Source organism: Pristis pectinata, chromosome 44 (genome assembly GCF_009764475.1).
Source record: "Pristis pectinata isolate sPriPec2 chromosome 44, sPriPec2.1.pri, whole genome shotgun sequence".
Classification (NCBI taxonomy): Eukaryota; Metazoa; Chordata; class Chondrichthyes; order Rhinopristiformes; family Pristidae; genus Pristis; species Pristis pectinata.
The window spans coordinates 1,671,843-1,692,398 of NC_067447.1; the positions used below are offsets into that span (position 1 = coordinate 1,671,843).

The following is a 20,556-nucleotide window of genomic DNA, read 5'->3' on the forward strand; positions in this document are numbered from 1 at the left end:
TGGGAGGTCCCATCTCTGAGCAGTTCCTCGTCTTCTCAATTTCCGCTGATCGTTCACTTTGCTATTCTCTACAGAAAGTCATCAAACGTGCAGAGAGAGGAAGCCGTGCGGCCGGTTCTAAACTTCTGCTCAGCCTGGTAATTGAGAAAGACCCCCAATCCCGAAGGCAGATTTGGAAAAGCTTCGTGAAAATGCAACACATGCTCCCAAAATTGGACAAACTCCTCGATGAAGTTGAGCAACAAGGTCCTGTGAATTCGGGCGCTGAATTTCATGGTAGATGCAAAACATGCGTTTATTTTTAGTTCAGAAAGTAACTCTTTCCTTGAACTGATTTCAACAGGTTCTGATCTGATGAAGTCTTTGAAACACATGTACTTTGTTCCTGAATTGTCTGATCATTTGAAAGGTATGTAAATACGTACAATTTTACACTCCGCTTCAGAGAAACGTAATGCCTGTTTTGTCGCAGCTGGATAAACGTACACAGGAGAGAAGGAGCCGTGGTTTCATCGGATTTGGGCAACGGTAGGTGAGAGGTGCGAGGGTTGAGCTGGAACACTCTGTGGGCAAAGGGTTTCTGTGCTGCGGTTAGTTCGTAATTCTTCATTAAACACTCAGAACTACATTCGGTTCGGCCTCCGGAGCCTCTTCCACCAATCATGTTCACCGACTGCAGCTCAACCTTTGAACTCTATTCTACCATCCATAAATTTTCTCAACATCAAAAATCGAATATTTCTATTCTTGGAGATATTGGACTCCTACACGAGGAAAATGGACCCTTCGGTCCAACATTTCCATGTCGCTCAAGTAGACTGCCTGAGCCAGTCCCGTTTGCCTCTAACACTTCCTCTGGAAGCTCGTTCCATATTTCTTCCACCATCTGGGTGAAAATTGCAGTGACTTCTGCAAAGGTACAAGCCATTTCACCGACATAATCACCCAAATCGTTAACAGTAATGACAATCAATAGTCCAACACCGATTCCTGCGGCACGTCTTCAGTCTGAAAAACAAACTTCCGCTACCACCCCCTGACTCCTACCAGCAGGACAATTTGGAGTCCATTTGGACAGATCACCCAGTATCTCATGTCATCTACATTTCAGGGCTGTTCTCAATTGCGGTAAATTCTTCAGATTTTTCTCCCTTTCGTCTTTTATAATTTCTATCTGTATCTTCCATTCCATCGCGAAATCTATCTGTCTATCTATTTATTCATCTATCCATCCACCTATGTCCATCTCTCTGTCTGTATATCTGTCTATCTATCTATCTCTCGATCTATCTATCCATCCACCAGTGTCGATCTCTCTGTATGTCTGTCTGTCTGTCTATCTATCTATCTATCTATCTATCTATCTATCTATCTATCTATCTATCTATCTATCTATCTATCTATCTATCTATCTATCTATCTATCTATCTATCTATCTATCTATCTATCTATCTATCTATCTATTTGTAGTTTCTTGTTCTTCGCTATTTCCTCTCCCTTTTTGTAAGCAGTTGAAGTTTGCATTACCGCACACGCCGTAGCTCATTCCTTTATCTTGTCATGTCTGAGCGACATCCTCAACACTCGACACCGAGCTGCTCAGCTCAATGTTTTGATAAAATCCATAATCTTCCTATAACACTGGTAGAATCCATCACTGAGCTGCACGGTAGTGACATGACCAAAGCACCAGTACATTTCACAACTACAATCAGCTGGAAACAGAGATTAAACAGAACATCTCTAACATAGAACATAGAACAATTACAGCACAATTCAGGCCTTTTGGCCCACAAAGCTGTGCCGAACATATCCCTACCCTAGAAATTACTAGGCTTACCCATAGCCCTCTATTTTTCTCAGCTCCATGTACCTATCTAACAGTCTCTTGAAAGACCCTATCGTATCCACCTCCACCACCGTTGCCGGCAGCCCATTCCACACGCTCACCACTCTCTGAGTAAAAATCTTACCCCTGACATCTCCTCTATATCTACTCCCCAGCACCTTAAACCTATGTCCTCTTGCGGCCACCATTTCAGCCCTGGGGAAAAGCCTCTGACTATCTACCGTATCAATACCTCTCATCATCTTATATACCTCTATCAGGTCCCCCCTCATTCTCCGTCTCTCCAAGGAGAAAAGGCCGAGTTCCCTCAACCTGCTTCCATAAGGTATACTCCTCATCCCAGGCAGCATCCTTGTAAACCTCCTCTGCACCCTTTCTATGGCTTCCACATCTTTCCTACAGTGAGGCGACAAGAACTGAGCACAGTACTCCAAATGGGGTCTGACCAGGGACCTATATAGCTGCAACAATACCCCCCGGCTCCTAAATTCAATTCCCCGATTGATGACGGACAATACACCATATGCCTTCTTAACCACAGAGCCAACCTGCGCCTCCACTTTAAGCGTCCTATGGACTCGGACCCCAAGATCCCTCTGATCCTTTACACTGCCAAGAGTCCGACCATTAAGACTATATTCCGCCAACATATTTGACCTACCAAAATGAACCACTTCACACTTATCTGAGTTGAACTGCATCTGACACTTGTCAGCCCAACTCTGCATCCTATCTATATCTCTCTGTAAACTCTGACAGCCCTACAAACAATCCACAACACCCCCAACCTTCGTGTCATCCGCAAACTTACTAACCCACCCCTCCACTTCTTCATCGTCATTCATAAAAATCACAAATAATAAGGGTCCCAGTACAGATCCCTGAGGTACACCACTAGTCACCGACTTCCACTCAGAGTAGACCCCTCAACAACCACTCTTTGCCTCCTGTGGGCCAGCCAGTTCTGGATCCAAACTGCAATGTCCCCTTGTCTCCTCACCTTCTCCATAAGCCTCGCATGTGGTATCATCAAACGCCTTCCTGAATCCACATACTCTACTTCTACTGCTGTACTTTCATCGATGTGCTGAGTCACATCCTCAAAAAATTGAATCTGGCTCGTAAGGCAGGATCTGCCTTTGAGAAAGCCATGTTGACTCTTTCTAATAATATTACACCTCTCCAAATGTTCATAAATCCTGCCTCTCAGGATCTTCTCCATCATCTTAACAACCACTGAGCCAAGACTCACAGGTCAATAATTGCCTGGGCTATCCCTACTTCCCTTATTGAATAAGGGAACAGCATCCGCAACCCTCCAATATTCCGGAACCTCTCGCGTCTCCATCGACGACACAAAGATCATCGTCAGAGGTTCCACAAATTCCTACCTCGCCTCCCACAGCAACCGAGGGTACACCTCATCCGGTCCCGGCGACTTATCTAACTTGATGAGCTCCACACAAATATCCCCTGAATATTTGCCACATATCTTCCGTACGTTTCCCAAAGAACATCTGTTCGCAATTTAATCTTCCAATTTCCTGCCTGAGAGCCTCATAATTCCCTTTATTCCAAGGAAATACCTTTCCAGCCTGTCTCTTCCTATCCCACTCCAGTGCTAACGTAAAGGAGAAAGACTTATGATCACTATCACCAAAATGTTCACCCACTGAGGGATCTGACACCTGACCAGGTTTCATTACCCAATATCAAACCCAATACCCAACAGCCTCTCCTCTTGTAGGTATATCTACATACTGTGTCAAGAACCCTTCTTGAACACACCTAACAAACTCCACTCCATTTAAACCCCTGACCGTCTGGAGATGCCAGTCGATGTTTGGGAAATTAAAATCCCTCATCACAACAACTCTGTTATTCTCACACCTTTCCAGGATCTGCTTCCCGATCTGCTCCTCAATAACCCTGTCACTATTGGGCGGCGTATAAAAAACCACCAGCACCGTTATTGACCCCTTCCTGTTCCTAACCTCCACCCACAGAGACTCCGTAGACAATCCCTCCACAACTTTCATCTCTTCCTCAGCCGTGACACTATCTCTGATCAACAGTGTCACTCCCTCAACTCTCTTGCTTCCCTCCCTGTCCTTCCTGAAACATCTAAAACCTGGCACTTGAATCAATCATTCCAGCCCCGGAGCCAAACCAAGTCTCCGTAATGACCAGCACATCATAGCTCCAAGTATCGATCCAAGCTGTAAGCTCATCCGCCTTGTTCATAACACTCCTTGCCTTAAAATGGACGCATCTGAAGCCTGTATGAACACGTCCCTTATCTATCACCTGCCCACGGCACCCACTCCTAGCCTCCTCCACTCGAGAGCCAAACACCTCCTCCCCAGTCTCTCCAATACGGATCCCACCCCCGAGCTATTCTAGTTTAAACTCTCCCCAATAGCCTTAGCAAACCTCCCAGCCAGTATGTTGGCCCCAGTGGGATTCAAGTGCAGCCCGTCCTCTTTGAACAGGTCATACCTGCCCCAAAAGAGTCCCCAGTGATCCAGAAAACTGAATCCCTGCTCCTTACTCCAATCCCTCAGCCACACATTTAACCTACTCCTCATTCTGTTCCTATACCCACTGTCGCTTAGCATAGGCAGTAATCCGGAAATTACTACCTTTGAGGCCCTGCTTCTCAACTTCCTTCCTAATTCTCTATAGTCTCTTTTCAAGACCTCATTCTTTCCCTACCTATGTTGTTGGTACCAAAATGTACCACGACCTCTGGCTGTTCTCCCTCCCCCTTCAGGATATCTTGGACACGATCCGAAACATCCCAGATCCTGGCACCTGGGAGGCAAACTACCTTCCGAGTTTCTCTCCTGCGTCCACTGAATCGCTTGTCTGCCCACCTAACTATGGAGTCCCCCCATCACTAGTGTCCTCCTCACTCCTTCCCTACCCACCTGAGCCACAGTACTGGGCTCTGTGCCAGAGAAACTGCCACTGTTGCTTCCCCCAGGTAGGCTGTCTCCCTCAACAGTACTCAACAGGAGCACTTATTGTCAAGGGGTACAGCCACAGGAGTACTCTATAGTACCTGTCTCCTCCCCTTACCCGTTCCCTTACCCCGCCTGACAGTGACCCAATTGCCTGATTCTGATGGTTCCTGTGTGACCACCTGCCTATAACTCCTCGACCATCACCTCCTCACTCTCCCTGACCAGACGAAGGTCATCGAGATGCATCTCCAGTTCCCTAACACGGTCCCTCGGCAGCTGCAGCTCGACACACCGAGCGCAGATGTAGCCCTCCCGGAGGCAGGGAGACTCCAGGAACTCCCACATCTGACACTTGAGTGCAGGAATCGGCACTCATACTCCTTCCTTAACTCAAGTCACCTACCTTTCCTAGACCATTTACGCCGCTCTGTTAGAGCAATAGTGTATTATGAAGTGGTGAAGTGATGACGTAATACACGAAGCAAATTTGTCTCTTCTTTGAGACCGTAAAACTAATTTCGAGAACTGCTTTCCATCTCACCTCATGAAAGGCGTTCAACAGAAACACAAGGAGACTCTGCGGGCACAAACTGAAACACTGAGAGTGAACACCATCATGATGAGGGAGAAGGTGAAGGTTTTCCAGCTGGTTGATCGATACTCTGAGCTCACGGTCATTTCTACTGTTCGAGATCGGAGACTTGTGGAACATGAGCTGCTGGCAAGAGGCCGCGACCATGAAGTGCGGAGAGAGGAACAGCTGGGCGGAGAACTGGAAAAAATCCGGACTGACCAGTTGTTCCAGAGCAGTTTATCCCGGAGTAAATCCAAATCTGGGAGTTCGGCAGCAGTGGCCGGAGTCCCGGGAATCGGGTAAACAACTATGGTGCAAAAGATTGTTTATGACTGGGCCACGGGGAAAATATACCAACAATTTCAATTTGTCTTCAGTTTCAAGTTCAGGGATTTAAACTCCTTTGACGGTAGAATAACACTGAGTGGACTGATTCTGGATCAGTATCCTTACTTGAGGAATGTTCTGGAAAAGCTGTGGAAAAACAAAGAAGGGTTGCTGTTTATATTCGATGGTTTAGATGAATTCAAACACAGAATCGATTTTTCTGACAGTCGGAGAGACACAGAACCTCAGCACACGTGCACAGATCCCGAGTGGTGGTGTGAAGTGTCTGACATTGTGTATAGTTTAATCCAGCACAAGCTGCTGCCAGGCTGTTCAGTGCTGGTGACCACCCGCCCCACTGCGTTACATTTATTGGAAAAGGCGGAGATGAGCGTGTGGGCTGAAATCCTGGGATTTGTGGGTGAGGAACGGAAGGAATATTTCAACAGGTTTTTTGAAGATCAGACCGTGGCAGCAGCTGTTTTCAAACACATGGAGGAGAACGAGATCCTGTACACCATGAGCTACAACCCCTCCTACTGCTGGATCCTGGGTCTGGCACTGGGACCCTTCTTCACACAGAGACAGGGACCCGCAGCGAGTTCCCAAGACCATCACCCAACTATATTCCTACTATATTTACAACATCCTGAAAAACCACAGCCGTGAGATTGAAAGCCCCCGTGATGTGTTATTGAGGGTTGGTCAAATGGCCTTCACAGCAGTGTCCGAGAGGAAGATTGTGTTCATAGATGGAGATTTGATCGAGTACAATCTGCAGCCTTCCCAGTTCCTGTCCGGCTTCCTGATGGAACTTTTGGAGAGAGAGGATTCTGGCCGGAGCGTGGTGTACACATTCCCACACCTCACCATCCAAGAGTTTGCCGCCGCACTCGCACTATTCCTGACTCCAGATCCTGGGTCTATCCTGAAATTCCTCACTGAAGCCCACAGCACAACAGATGGGCGATTTGAGGTATTTCTCCGTTTTGTTGCTGGTCTCTCCTCCCCAGCGTCAGCTCGGCGCCTGGAGGAGTTTATGGGTCCATTTCCCCATCAAACAATCTGCCGAGTGATTGACTGGGTGAAGGAGGAGGTGATACGCCAGAGTGGAAACACACGGAGTCAATATGGTAGAAGGAGCCTCCTGAACACACTGCACTACCTGTTTGAGTCTCAGAACCGTGGGCTGGCTCAGGCCGCAACGGGATCGGTGGAAACGATTTCATTCTGTGAATGTCACCTGACACCGATTGACTGCGCGGTCCTGACCCATGTCATTGGGTTCTGTGATACAATAAAACGCCTCGATCTGGACAACTGCCATATTGAGAGTGAAGGACTCCAGCGGCTGGTACCCGTGTTGCACAAATGTTGGGAGTTGAGGTAACCGTTAATTTATCTCTGTATCTGAAATGTAAAACTGAATTGGAAAGGGAAGAGTTTGGATAAAAAAAATGTAGAAACGCAGAATGTGAAGTATTGTGACAAATAACCAAAGAATCGGTCAGTAATTCCCTGAGGACCGGAGGGTTCAGTGGTTCCTTGCGATGAGATGTTGGATACTTCATCAGATCAGATGAATGGACGTGTTTCTCACTGCGTATGAAACTACATTGACCATTGTCTCTCACTGTTCCTGACACCAGCACTGCCACTGACTGCAGCACTGGTGTGCCGGAGCTCCCCATCCTCTTCCCGGGTAGGGACAGGAGGGGGTCACCAGAGCATCACTAGGATAGGGAGAGAAATGTCTCTGTGGGAATCAGCTCCGATCGCCCTGGAATTATCCTCACCTGTCCTCCCTCCTCGTGTGGTATCTCTCTTCCGCTGTCTCCTCTGTTTAATCCTTTCTCCCAACCCACACTTTCCCCTCTGTTGTACTCTCCACCCACTTCCTAGGGACTCTGCTCACTCTCCCAACCTGTGTGACTCTTCCCCCCGCCCCACTCATCGTCAGGGCTTGAGACAGAATGAGGAGCGTTCAGAGGGATCACTCTTCCGACTAGATTACTGACATTACGTGAATACATTGGATCTGGGCAGTGCGAGTCATTCACAGTGGTGGGAACTCCAGTAAGTCACTTCCAGAAGGTTTTAATATTTCCTGAAATATATGAGTGGGAGAAATTCGGTCAAACGCACGGATTGAATCACTTACTTCCTCAATTGTTCTGTTTGTGCTCAGACTTGGGAGCAATAAACTGGGAGATTCGGGAGTGAAACTGGTTTCTGCGGCTCTGAGAGTCCAGGAGTGTAAAATACAGAGACTGTGGTAAGTCGTAGACTATGAGAGATTGTGTTTACAGTCACTGGGTGTCTGACACTGAACATTCATGTGGTCAGTAATTGTGTTACTGATAAACCCTGGGGGTTTGCATCGTCTCCTGACGCTCTGTGTCCCTCACCCTCACTCTCTCTCATCTTCAGGCTGGGGGATATCGGTCTCACAGATTCTGGTGCTGAGGATCTCGCCTCTGCGCTCGGTACAAACAAATCACTGATGGAAATTCACCTGAGTGGCAATAAACTGGGAATTTCTGCCGTAAAACTGGTTTCATCAGCTCTGAGGAATCCGCTGTGTAAAATACAGCAACTGGAGTAAGTCCCAGACTGTGAGAGGTTATGTTTGTAGTCACTGGGTGTCTGACACTGAACATTAATGTTGTTAGTAATTGTGTTACTGATCATAAGTATTGGTATTGGTTTATTATTGTCACTCGTACCGAGGTGCAGGGAAACGCTTATCTTACAAACTGATCGTACAAGTCAATTAATTACACAGTGTAGTTACATTGAGTTAGTACAGAGTGCATTGAGGTAGTACAGGTAAAAACAACAACAGTATAGAGTAAGTTATCACAGCTACAGAGAAAGTGAAGTGCAATAAGGTGCAAGGCCAAAACAAGGTAGATCGTGACGTCATAGTCCATCACATTGTATAAGGGAAGCGTTCAAATGTCTTATCACAGTGGGGTAGAAGCTGTTCTTGCGCCATCATGGTGGATTTTTCTCATCTCCTGTCTCTCTATGTCTTTGAACAACACTCTCTGTCATCTCCAGGCTGTGGGATGAAGAAGGTCTTTGGGATGATTGCACCGAGGTTCATGACTCCGCTCTCGGTACGAACGACCCACTGATGCACCTGCACCTATATGATGGGGAACTGGGAGATTCGGGAATGAAACTGCTGGCTGCAGCTCTGAAAATCACCAAATATAAAATAAAGAGACTGTGGTAAGTACCAGACTGTGAGATTGTGTTTACAGTCACTGGGTGTCTGACATTGAACATTCATGTGGTCAGTAATTGTGTTACTGATAAACCCTGGGGATTTGGAACGTCTCCTGTCTCTCTGTGTCTCTCCCCTTAACTCTCTCTCATCTCCAGGCTGAAGAATCTCGGTCTCACATATACTGGTATCGAGGAGATCATATCTGTTCTCAGTACACACCGATCACTGACAGAGCTGGACGTGAGTGGAAATAAATTTGGAGATTCGGGAGTGAAACTGGTGTCTGCGGCTCTGAGAGACCCGAAGTGCAAACTGCAGAGACTGCGGTAAGTGCTAGACTGTGAGATCTTGTGTTTACAGTCACTGGGTGTCTGACACTGAACATTAATGTAGTCAGCAATTGTGTTGCTGATAAACCCTGGAGATTTGCACCGTCTCTTGTCTCTATGTGTCCCTCACCCTCTCTGTCTCCCATCTCCAGGCTAGATGGAGCCAGTCTTTCGGCTTCTTACACCAACGAACGTGTCTCCGCTCTCAGTGGAAATGACTCACTGTTGGACCTAGATCTGAATGATAATAAACTGGGAGATTCAGGAGTGGAGCTGCTGGCTGCGGCTCTGAAAATTACGAAACGTAAAATACAGAGACTGAAGTAAGTACCAGTCTGTGAGAGGTTGTGATCACAGTCACTGGGTGTCTGACCCTGAGAATTAACGTGGTCAGTAATTGTGTTACTAATAATTAGTGGGGATTTGTACCGTTTACTGTCTCTCGGTGACCCTTACTCTTCCACTCTCTCTCATGTACAGGATGTGGGGTGTCGGTCTCACGGATTCTGGTGCTGAGGATCTCCTCTCCGCTCTCAGTACAAAACGATCACTGACGGAGTTGAATCTCGGGTGTAATAAGCTGGGAGATCAGGGAGTGAAACTGGTGTCTGCTATTCTCAGTAATCCGCAGTGTGAAATACAGAGACTGTGGTAAGTCCCAGACTGTGAGAGATTGTGTTTACAGTCACTGGGTGTCTGACCCTGAACATTAATGTGGTCAGTAATTGTGTAACGGATAAACACTGGAGATTTGCAGCGCCTCCTGGCTCCGTGTCCTTCAGCCTCACTCTCTCTCATTTTCAGGCTGGATAGTGTCGGTCTCACAGATTCTGGTGTTGAGGATCTCGTCTCCGCTCTCAGCACAAACCGATCACTGATGGAATTGAACCTGTGTAGCAACGAACTGGAAAATTCAAGGGTGAAACTGCTGGCTGCGGCTCTGAGGAATCCGGAGTGCAAGATACTGAGACTGGAGTAAGTACCAGACTGTGAGAGATTGTGTTTACAATCACTGGGTGTCTGACACTGAACATTACTGTGATCAGTGATTGTGTTACTGATAAACACTGGGGATTTACACCGTCTCTTGTCTCTATGTGACCTTCCCTCTCACCATGTCTGAACTCTAGGCTGGATGAAGCCATTCTTTCAGCTGATTGCTCCGAGGATCTTGTCTCCGTTCTCAGTAAAAGCAACTCACCAATGCAAGCGGAGCTGCGTGGAAATGAACTGGGAGATTCGGGAGTGAAACTACTGGCTGAGGCTCTGAGAATCACCAAATACAAAATACAGAGACTGGTGTAAGTCCCAGACAGAGTCAGATTGTGTTTGCAGTCACTGGGTGTCTGACACCGAACATTAATGCGATCAGTAAATGTGTTACTGTAAACACTGGGAATTTGCACCACCTCCTGTCGCTCTATGTCCTTCACCCTCACTCTATCTTATCTCCAGGCTGCGGCGTGTGGGTCTCACAGATTCTGGTGTCGAGGATCTCGTCTCCGCACTCAGTGCAAACCAATCACTGACTGAGCTCAACCTTGGCTTTAATGAGCTGGGAGATTCAGGAGTGAAACTGCTGTCAGCAGCTCTGCGGGGCCCGGAGTATGAAATACAGAGACTGGTGTAAGTACAAGACTGTGAGAGATTGTCTTTGCAATCACTGGGTGTATGACACTGAACATTCATCTGGTCAGTAACTGAGTCACTGATAAACACTGGGGATTTACATCATCTCCTGTTTCTCTGTGTCCTTCACCCTCACTCTCTCTCATCTCTAGTCTAGATCATGTCGGCCTGACAGATTCTGCTGCCGAGTTTCTCGCCTCGGCTCTCAGTACACAGCTGTCGCTGACGGAGTTGGACTTGACTGGCAATTCCCTGGGAGATTCAGGAGTGAAACTGCTGTCTGCGGCTCTGAGTAATCCGGAGTGCAATATACAGAGACTGGAGTAAGTCCCAGACTGTGCCAGATTGTGTTTACAGTTACTGAGTGTCTGAAACTGAATATTAATGTGGTCAGTAATTGTGTTACTGATAAACGTTGGGGATTTGCACCGTCGCCTGACTCTCTGTGTCTTTCACCCTCACTCTCTCTAATTTACAGGCTTTACAATGTCGGTCTCAGAGATGCTGGTGCCGAAGATCTCGTTTCCGCTCTCAGTACAAACCGCTCACTGACGGAGCTGGAGATGAGTTTCAACTCGCTGACGGACGTATGTGTCCCCGCTCTACGCCGCCTCATCCTGACCCTTCCGAGTCTGCAGCGGATTTGGTGTGTGTTGGTGTCATTGTTTATGGTTTTTCATTTATTATTGTTTAAAGTGATGAAATATCAGCGGATTCCCTGGCTTTTTGTTTTTATACCATTATTTGCAGCGTGGTAGCACGCCCTTCTGGACCCACGAGTCCGCGCCGCCCATTTTAAACCCCAAATTAAACTATCCGTCAGTCTTTGGAATGTGGGCGGAAACCGGAGCATCCGGCGGAAACCCACGCAGACACGGGAGAACGTACAAACTCCTTACAGACAGCGACGGGAATCGAACCCCGATCGCTGGCGCTGTAATAGCGTCGCGTTAAGCGCTACGCTACCGTGCCGCCCAGTCTGGTATCTGGTGATATTTTTCTGTCAGGTTTGAAATATTAACCGCAGTCCAAGTTATTCACACTGTTGTGTAATCTGTTTAATCTGCCTGGATTAGAGTTTATGGAATATGAACACAGGCTGAAGGTGCTAGGGCTTTATTCACTGCAAAGGAGGGGCATGAGACGAGACATGACAGAGGTATATAACATATTGAGAGGAATAGATAGAGTAGACAGCCAGCGCCTCCTTCCCAGGGGACCAATGCTCAAGACGAGAGGTCATGGCTTTAAGGTTATGGGTGGGAGGTTCAGGGGAGATGTCAGGGGGAGGGTCTTCCACCCAGAGAGTGGGTGGTGCATGGAATGCACTGCCCGGGTGGTGGTGGAGGCAGATACATTGGACAGGATCAAGAGTTTGTTGGATAGGCACATGGAGGATTGTGAGATAGAGGGATATGCGGGAGGAAAGGTTAGATAGTGTGAGGGTGGTTTGATGGACGGCACAATATGGTGGGCCGATCGGCCCGTTTTGCGCGTATGGTTCTAAGGTTCTATTTCTCCTTATTATTCACTTATTTTTTATATTTCAGGCTGATGGGGAATGATTTCAGTCGGTTGGGCCAGAATGAATTGCGGACCCTGCTGAAGTCCAGACCTGGAGTGACAGTGAAACTGGGCACATTTCAATGAACAAACATCACCTCCCGTGGGATGGTGATACTTCTGGAAGATTTTCCGCCCTCCCCTCTAAAAGTGTGCTCTCCGGGTTTCAACCCTCGCAGTTCCCAGGTGGAGTGGGGTCGTTGTGACGTCAGAGGTGGTGTTGCTGTGAAGTGACCAAGCCGCCCGGCCGCACCGAGCAGCTGGTGTCGGATATACGGCTCGAATTCCCCCCTTGGAGTCCCATTTATTCAGTACTTTCATATGATAGAGATCCCTTTTCAATAACTTTTCAATTTCGAGTAACGGAGTTGACGACATCATATTGCTCTGTTTCTACTGAGAAATTTCATTCCAGTTTTATTTTTCCTTATTTTCGTCTTTTCTTTTGGAAATTTTCTTTTTAGTTTGGTTTGACATATTATTTACAATTTTTTATTGACTTGGGGATATTTTTCCTTTTCTTTCATATACACAATAAATCTTTTTTTTCCTTTCTTTTATATTATATTCATCTTCTAAGTGATCGTGAGATATAAAGATTTTTCTTATATTTTATTTTTCTTTATGATTATCCATGTCATGATTCTTCTCTTGATCTCTTTGTATTACATGTTCAATCATCGATGTTAGATATTAATCTTTATTAATTTGGAAACTAATAAAAAGATGCAATTGAGAGAAAAGTATGCCCCCAGTGGGGACCCGGAGAATTACACAGGAAGAACCCAGGGTGGGGCTCGTGCTGGGCCACCAATAATAACAATGCGTCCCCGGAGGGCGGGATAATGGGCTCTCTCCGGATACCGTTCTTTTGGTCACTTTGCTGAGGACAGTGCGGCTGGAATTTAATAATCAGCGGTCGCCCTGATGTACAAACGGGACTGATCAGTTAACCTGTCCGTCACTGTTTCATCGTGTTAATTTTGCGTGATCGGAAATAATCCGTGAAGATCTGATTTTGCCCACAAAATAAAATATTGCTGAGTGTTCAGGTTATCGTTCCGATGGTGAAATCACCGAACAGTTGCCAGTTCCTGACATGGTGTATGATCTCGGATGATTTGAGAAGAAAATGTAACTTGCTTCATACAACTTTGGGGAGTCCGGGCTGAGGCTCCGGCCTCTAGTATTCAGTCTCTGCCCTCGAGTGCCAGACTCCGCGTTGGAATGGCTTCTCTCCGTCTCCTCTACCGGATCCCCGCTGATATCCCAAAACCTCAATCAGAACATTCCTCAACTTCCCACATCCCAGTGAAGACAGCCTCTGTCTTAATCTTCCCGTACAATGTAACTCCAGGATGACTGTGGTCAGTCCACCCTCCCCTCACTCCGAAACCGGTCTGCACCGCTCTGGGTTGTAGAAACCGCTCTCTGTGCTACAGGGATGGGCACCCCAGGGCTTTGTATCACCGAAACAGAGCTCTATTCCATCCACAGCACCTGAGACACGGACAGCAGTCTTCCTCGGCCTTGCTGATAGATTTCTGTAACGGCTCAGTACATGTTAGGAATCAATGTACACGGACCTCCAAATCGCTGTTAGACTTTGCTTCTTCCGACTGTTCATCACCTGGGAAGACCGATCCGGTTTTGGTCCTGGGAAGTTTAAAATGGAGCTGCCCTACTGACATTTAAACCGATTGAAAAGACCCGGGCTTTGGCCCATGAGCTGTGGAGCCAGAGATAACAATGTGATGCTGGCGACTGAAAGGTTGTTGCCGGTGGCAGGGGTGTGTTGGTAATTGAATGGGATGATGTCCCGGAGGGGCTCAGTGGTCTGGGAATAAATGTCCTGCCCTTGTCTCCATGTGTGACAGCATCAAAGGTTTGAATATTCTCCCTCTGTCTCCGTGTGTCTAAGAGGAGCGAGGTATTGAATGTCCTCCTCCTGCCTCCGTGTGTGTAACAGGATCAAATGGTTGAATACCCTCCCTCTGTCTCCATGTGTGCAACAGGGTCGAGGGATTGACTGTCCTCCCCCTGTCTCTGTGTGTGTAACAGTACCCAGGAATTGAATATTCTGACCCGTCTCGGTTTGTGTAACAGGGTCGACGGATTGAATGTCCTTACCCTGTCTCGGTGTGCGTAACAGGGTCGAGGGATTGAATGACCACCCTCTGTCTCCGTTTGTGTAACAGGCTCGAAGGGTTGAATGTCCTACCCTTGTCTCCGCGTGTGCAACAGGGTCGAGGGATTGAAATTTCTCTTCCTGTCTCCGCGTGTGCAACAGGGTAGAGGGATTGAATGTTCTCCTCCTGTCTCCGTGTCTGTAACAGGGTCGAGGGATTGGATGTCCTCCCCCTTTCCTCGTGTGTGTTAGAGGGTCGAGGGATTGAATGTCCTCCTCCTGTCTCCGTGTGTGTTATAGGGTCGAGGGATTGAATATCCTCCCCATAACTCCGTCAGAATGGACTTTATTCAAAATGAAAATATGTAAAAAGGATGTAAACATGTAAAATACAAAAGTTTAACATTCATGCTTGTCACATTCCATAGTGTAAAACCTAAAGAGAAAAAAAAAATCAAACAAAAACAGCATCGTTGCCCTAAGGAGGCTCGCTGAGGCGAAAACCCTTTCATTGCTCCAGGATATTCCCCACCCAAATCGGCCTTTCCATGTGCTGTAACTGAATGGGCCTAAACTGTGGTCCTTTCCCACATAGCGTTTGCATTGGCTGCACCGAGCTTCAGTGCGTCCCTCAGCACCTACTCCTGCAGCCGGGACTGCGCCAGTCGGCAGCGTTCCCTTTCAGACATCTCGCTTTGCTGGGAGACTAACAAGTTTCGGGCAGACCAAAGGGAGTCTTTCACCGAGTTGATGACCTTCCAGTAGCACTTGATGTCTCTCGGTGTGTGTCCCCGGCAACAGCCCGGAGATCAGAGAGTCGTCTGTCACGCAGCTGCTGGGATGAACCGGAACACGGGCCCTTGTATCCGTATCCACACACCCTTTGCAAATTTACAGTCTGCAAACAGGTTGCGTGACCGTATCCTCGCACCCTCCACGCCCCTCACCCCCGGCAGCCTTCCCGAGGGCAGCGTACGTTGAGGGTGATGTGTTGTCTGTAGAGGAAAGCTCTGACTTAGAGGGCACCTCTAACCGCTCCAGAATCCAGCGTCTGCAGCATCATGTGTCTGCAGTAATATGTTTGTTGGAAGCTGGAGACTCGCCGTCAGCTGGCTGTGTCGCCATTCGATTTGCACTATGGTGTGTCTGTTGATCCCTATCTCTCTCTCTACTCTCTCTCTCTCTATCTCATTATTTCTCACTTCCTCTCTCTCTCTCACCTCGATCTCGCACCTTCTCTGCTCTCTCTCTCTCACTCTCCGCTCGTCTCCGTACCCGATCTCCTTCTCTCGTCTCCCTCTGCCTCCCGTCTGCCTCGGCCTACTTTCGTGCTCTCATCTCCCTGGCCGACGTTCTTTCCTTCTTTTTGTGACCAAGGGAGACGCTTAAATCCCCATTTTAGCTGCGCCAGGCAGGTAATGTGATGGAGAACCCCCACTCGGAACATCTTAGCAGAGTCAGCTGGATCCTCACCTCCAACTGTTCCGATCCCGGTCCTAGCCAGGCCCCCGGTGACAGCTGGGGTGGCAAGCAGTCTACTTCCATTGACTGAGGATGCTCAGTGGTTCCCTGGATTTTAACAGCGCTCGCAACAGGAACAGAACAGTCGAGGAGACAACCCGCCACCAATCCGGCAGCGGGAAGACTGCTCCTTGGTCGAAGTGGGACTGCGTTCCTGCAGCTGTGGTGGCTGGAGCTCGGGAGAACAAGCAGTGGATAACGGTTCGCTGGGTGGTTCCGCGTCTTCTGGCCACTGCCTCCTGGCCCCAATGGTGATTCTTTCTCCGAGGGCGGGTAATTAGAAGTCTATCGTTGGATTTTATGGTGAATTGTATCATCGGCACAATTTCCATCAGGCCCAACGTATAGATTTGTTTCCCCTTCAGTTTCTCCGCCTCTCCAGTACCTTAAATAGGTTATGGGTGATGAAGCTGAGAGGGAGACGGACAATCTGATGCCGAGCACGGTGGAAATGTCTAGCCAGCTGAAACTTCACTGAGGGCGAGCTGTCACTCGGTCACGGCTGCCACTGCCAGAGGGGAAAGGTAACATTTCCTTGTGCAACAAACAGAGGGACCGGCTGGGGAGAGGGCAAAGCTTGACTTACTCTTGTGTAATGCAGGTGATGATACTCTCGCAGGTGATGATGTGACAGCGGGGAATAACTTTGGGATCAGTGACCATCAATCCATCTGTCTCTGAAGCGTAATGGAAGGGAAAGAACTGGTCCACAAGTTCGTTCTAAATGGGGGCAAGGTGAATTTTGATGGTATGACACAGGAGCTTACAAAGGATGATTAGAATAGTTTGCAGGGAAAGGGACCACAGGTAAATGGGAGGCACTTAAAGGTGATATAGGGAGAGCTCATGGTGTCCACGTTCCTGTTAACGTGAAGGGCAGGGCTGGTAGGAGAAGGAAACCCTGACTGATGAGGGATATTTAGGACCTGGCCGGGCAAAACCAGGAGTCATGGGTCAGGTACAGGCATCGGGGATCGTGAATCCCTGCAGGAGTATAAACGATGAAGGAGATTTCTCAAGAGGGGCAGAAAGGGTCGGATGTGATAACCTTGGCAGACAAGGTTAAGGAAAATGCAAAGAGATTTACAAGCACACTAAGACGAAAAATCCAACCAGAAAAAGAATAGAGAGACTCCCCCCCCACACACACACAAAAGACCAAAAGTGACACCTTTATGTGGAGAAGCAGGAGATTGGCAAGGTCCACAATGAATATTTCCCCTTTGTTTTTACCGTGGAGGAAGACATGAAGACTTCGAAACGAGGAAAAAGTAAATGGGGAGGTCTTGAGGATGGTGCGCATTAGAGTGCAAGGGCTTCTGGACACTTTGAAATGTATGTCGTTAGAAAGTTCTCCAGGCTCTGACAAGGTATATCCAAGACCACTGTGGGAAGCTGGAGAAGAAATGGTGGTAGCCCCAGCTGAGATATTTGCATCACCGTTAGCCACGGGTGAGGGGCCGTAGACTGCAGGGGTGCGAAAGTTGTGTCTTTATTTAAGAAGGGCGGCAAAGAAAAACCTGGGACCTCCAGGCCAGAAGGTTTAACAGATGTACGGTAAGTTACTGGAGAGGATTTTAATGGATAAGATTTACGTACTTCTGAAAATACATGGGTTAATTAGGGATAGTCAAAATGGCTTTGTGCGTAGGAGCTCATGTCTTACGACCTTGATTGAGAATTTTGAAGGGATGAGCAAGAAAGTTGATGAAGGCAGGGAGGTAGACGCAGTTGATACGGATGTCAGTAAACATTTTGGTGAGGTTCCTCGTGGTAGGATTCAATGGAAATTTAGATCTCATGGAATCAGGGAGAGCTGGATGATTGGATACACAATTGGCTTGATGGTAGGAAGTAGAGTGTGGTAGTGGAAGGTTGTTTCTCGGACTGGAGGCCCGTGCCTAGTGGAGTACCTCAGGGGTCGGTTCTGGGTCCATTATTATATGTCATCTCTATCAGTGACTTGGATAAGTATGTACATACCACGGTTGGTAAGTTTAATGATGAAACTAAAATAGGTGGTGCAGTTGGCAATGAAGAAGGTCGTGAAAAATTACGGCGGGATCTTCATCAGCTGAATAAGTGGCCGATTGGAAAATGCCAAGTGTTGCATTTTGGAAAGACAAATTCAGGTAGGATTTCCACAGTGAACAGCAGGGCCATGGGGAGTGTTGTAGAACAGAGGGACCTTGGAGTACAGGGACATGGTTCTCTGAAAGTGGACTCACAGGCAGAAAGCGCGGCTAAAAAGGCTTTGGTAACGTTGACCTCCAGAAGTCAGGGCACTGAGTGCAAAAGTTGGGTGATTATGGTGCGGTTGAACAGGACGATAGTGAGAACACACTTAGAAGTTTGGAAAGATGTTACTAAACTGGAAACTGTGCATAAACGAGTGACACGGATGTCACCAGGACTTGCAGGACTAAGTTACACGGGGGGTTTGGACAGACTAAGGCTTTATTAGTTCGAGCGTAGGACAATGAGAGGTCATCTTATACAGGTGCATAAAAACATAAGGGGTATAGATGGGGTGAAACGTACACAAAGCGTGCGAGATCTGTGCAACCTGCTGCCGGAAGACGTGGCTGAGGCAGGTACAATAACAACTTTCAAAAGACAGTTAGGCAGGTGCATGGACTGAACATATAAAATAGGACATTACAGCACAATACAGGTCCTTCAGCCCACAATGTTGTGCCGACATTTTATCCTGCTCCAAGATCTAACTAATCCTTCCCTCCCACACAGACCCCTTCCTCTATCATTGATGTGTCTAACTAAGAGTCTCTTAAATGTCTCTAATGTATCTTCCCCCACATCCTCTGCTGGCAGTGTGTTCCATGCACCCATCACTCTCGATGCAACAAAACATACCTCGGACATCCCCGTTATATCTTCCTCCAATCAACTAATATATATGTCCCCTCGTGTTATCCATTCTCGCCCTGGGAAAAAGTCTCTGACTGTCCACTCGATTTATGCCTCTGATCATCTTGTACACCTCTATCAAGTCAAGATTGGTAAGGATTCGAAGGCTCTGTACCAAACACTGGCAAATGGGAGTATATTGGTCGGCATGGCCCATTGGGGACGAAGGGACTGTCTCCGTGCTGTATGAATCTGTGACTCTTTGAAGGTGAAGTGACCAGATACTCTGTGATAAGCCGACTTGTTTCCAGTAAGTGATCAACAGACTGACGGTCAATAACATTCTTATCTTGCTACACATGTTCGCTAATTCTCAGGAGTTTGGTTGCAGGAAGTTACAGTCACGGCCCAGTTACAGCCCTTTTACAACCCGCACAGAGGATTATTGTTGAGGACGAGTTTATAAAGATTCCGATGCCCGGATCGGTCCTGCTCCCGGATGGAGGTGCAGAGACAGAATCTGGAGAAAGGAACAGCGAGTCTTCAAAAAACAAAGATCGTTCCGAAGAACTAACACTCCGCTGTTTCACGCTGCCCTCTCTTCCGCGGCTTATGCTTGGAGAGCTCACAGCGACCTTTGTCCCCCACCGTCACTGGGGCGTCGAGTCTGACAGTAAAATGGCGACATGAAGGTGAACAGTAAACGGAACTGCCAAGGCCACGAAACAGACAGAACCCAGCTGCCCGCCGCGAATCTCCCTGGACTGTTCCAGGTTGCAGATGGATGAGCTGAGGGAAATGTAAGATTGACATTATGAGCAGAATTCGTGATTTTAGATTGAATTCTGTGTTAGAACTATTTTGTCTTTGAATGAGAGTGATTCAGTGCAAGAACTGCAGCGGTGAACAGGGTGTGGAAAGTATGTGCTGACGAGGTTAAAGTCCTGTTTGTCGATGTGATAAGGAAATACTGTTTACCCAGGGAGTGTCCGTTTTCCCGTGAAGGCTCACACCGCTGACTTACTCGGGCTGACTGGATCGAGAAGCCGGAGTTCAGCAGAAGGTAAGGAGACAGAATATCCCGGGAAAAATTATGGTATTCTTCCAACCGAAACTGCCAATGCGGGACCCCTGTGGTGCCGTAGAGTGAGTTGATCAAAAAATGGAATTGTGACAAAATAACTGAATAAGTTAGAATCGTTCGGCGTATAGGAGGCTGAGGTTGTGACCTTACAGAAGTTTATCTATCATGAAAAGTTGTGTGTTCGCATTCTTTTTCCGAGCTTCGGAGAGTCTAAAATTTAGAGGACATAGGTTTAAGTGAGGGGATAATATTTAAAAAGGGACCCGAGAGGCACGTTCTTGCACACACAGGCTGGTGGGTGTTTTTAAGGATCTGCCAGAGGAGGTGATTGAGGCGGGCAGAAGTGCATTCAGACAAGTACAGGGACAAGGAAGTTTTACAAGGATAGGGGCCAAATCCAGGCAAACGGGACTAGGTAAGGAAGGCACTGTTGTGGGCATGGACGTGTTGGGCCCCTCTGGCTCTGCACGAGAATTCACTGAG

At 47.7% G+C, this 20,556-nt stretch overlaps 2 protein-coding genes across 2 annotated transcripts in view; both read left to right on the forward strand.

The window, feature by feature from the left end:
• Window positions 1-6,111: 6,111 nt before the first annotated feature.
• LOC127566654 (ribonuclease inhibitor-like) lies at window positions 6,112-13,015 on the forward strand. The gene is made up of 13 exons (XM_052009169.1): window positions 6,112-7,102; window positions 7,905-7,991; window positions 8,147-8,317; window positions 8,780-8,953; window positions 9,107-9,277; window positions 9,433-9,603; window positions 9,761-9,931; window positions 10,085-10,255; window positions 10,411-10,581; window positions 10,736-10,906; window positions 11,062-11,232; window positions 11,388-11,555; window positions 12,460-13,015. Exons 1-13 carry the CDS (start codon window positions 6,426-6,428, stop codon window positions 12,557-12,559), a joined length of 2,574 nt encoding a protein of 857 aa, XP_051865129.1. The 5' UTR covers window positions 6,112-6,425; the 3' UTR covers window positions 12,560-13,015.
• A 6,359-nt stretch (window positions 13,016-19,374) lies between these two features.
• The window catches only part of LOC127566655 (uncharacterized), a 49,401-nt gene continuing 48,219 nt past the window's right edge, over window positions 19,375-20,556 (forward strand). The window contains exon 1 of the mRNA XM_052009170.1: window positions 19,375-20,052. The gene's annotated coding sequence lies outside the window, so the exon portion shown is untranslated. The remainder of the gene's footprint in view (window positions 20,053-20,556) is intronic.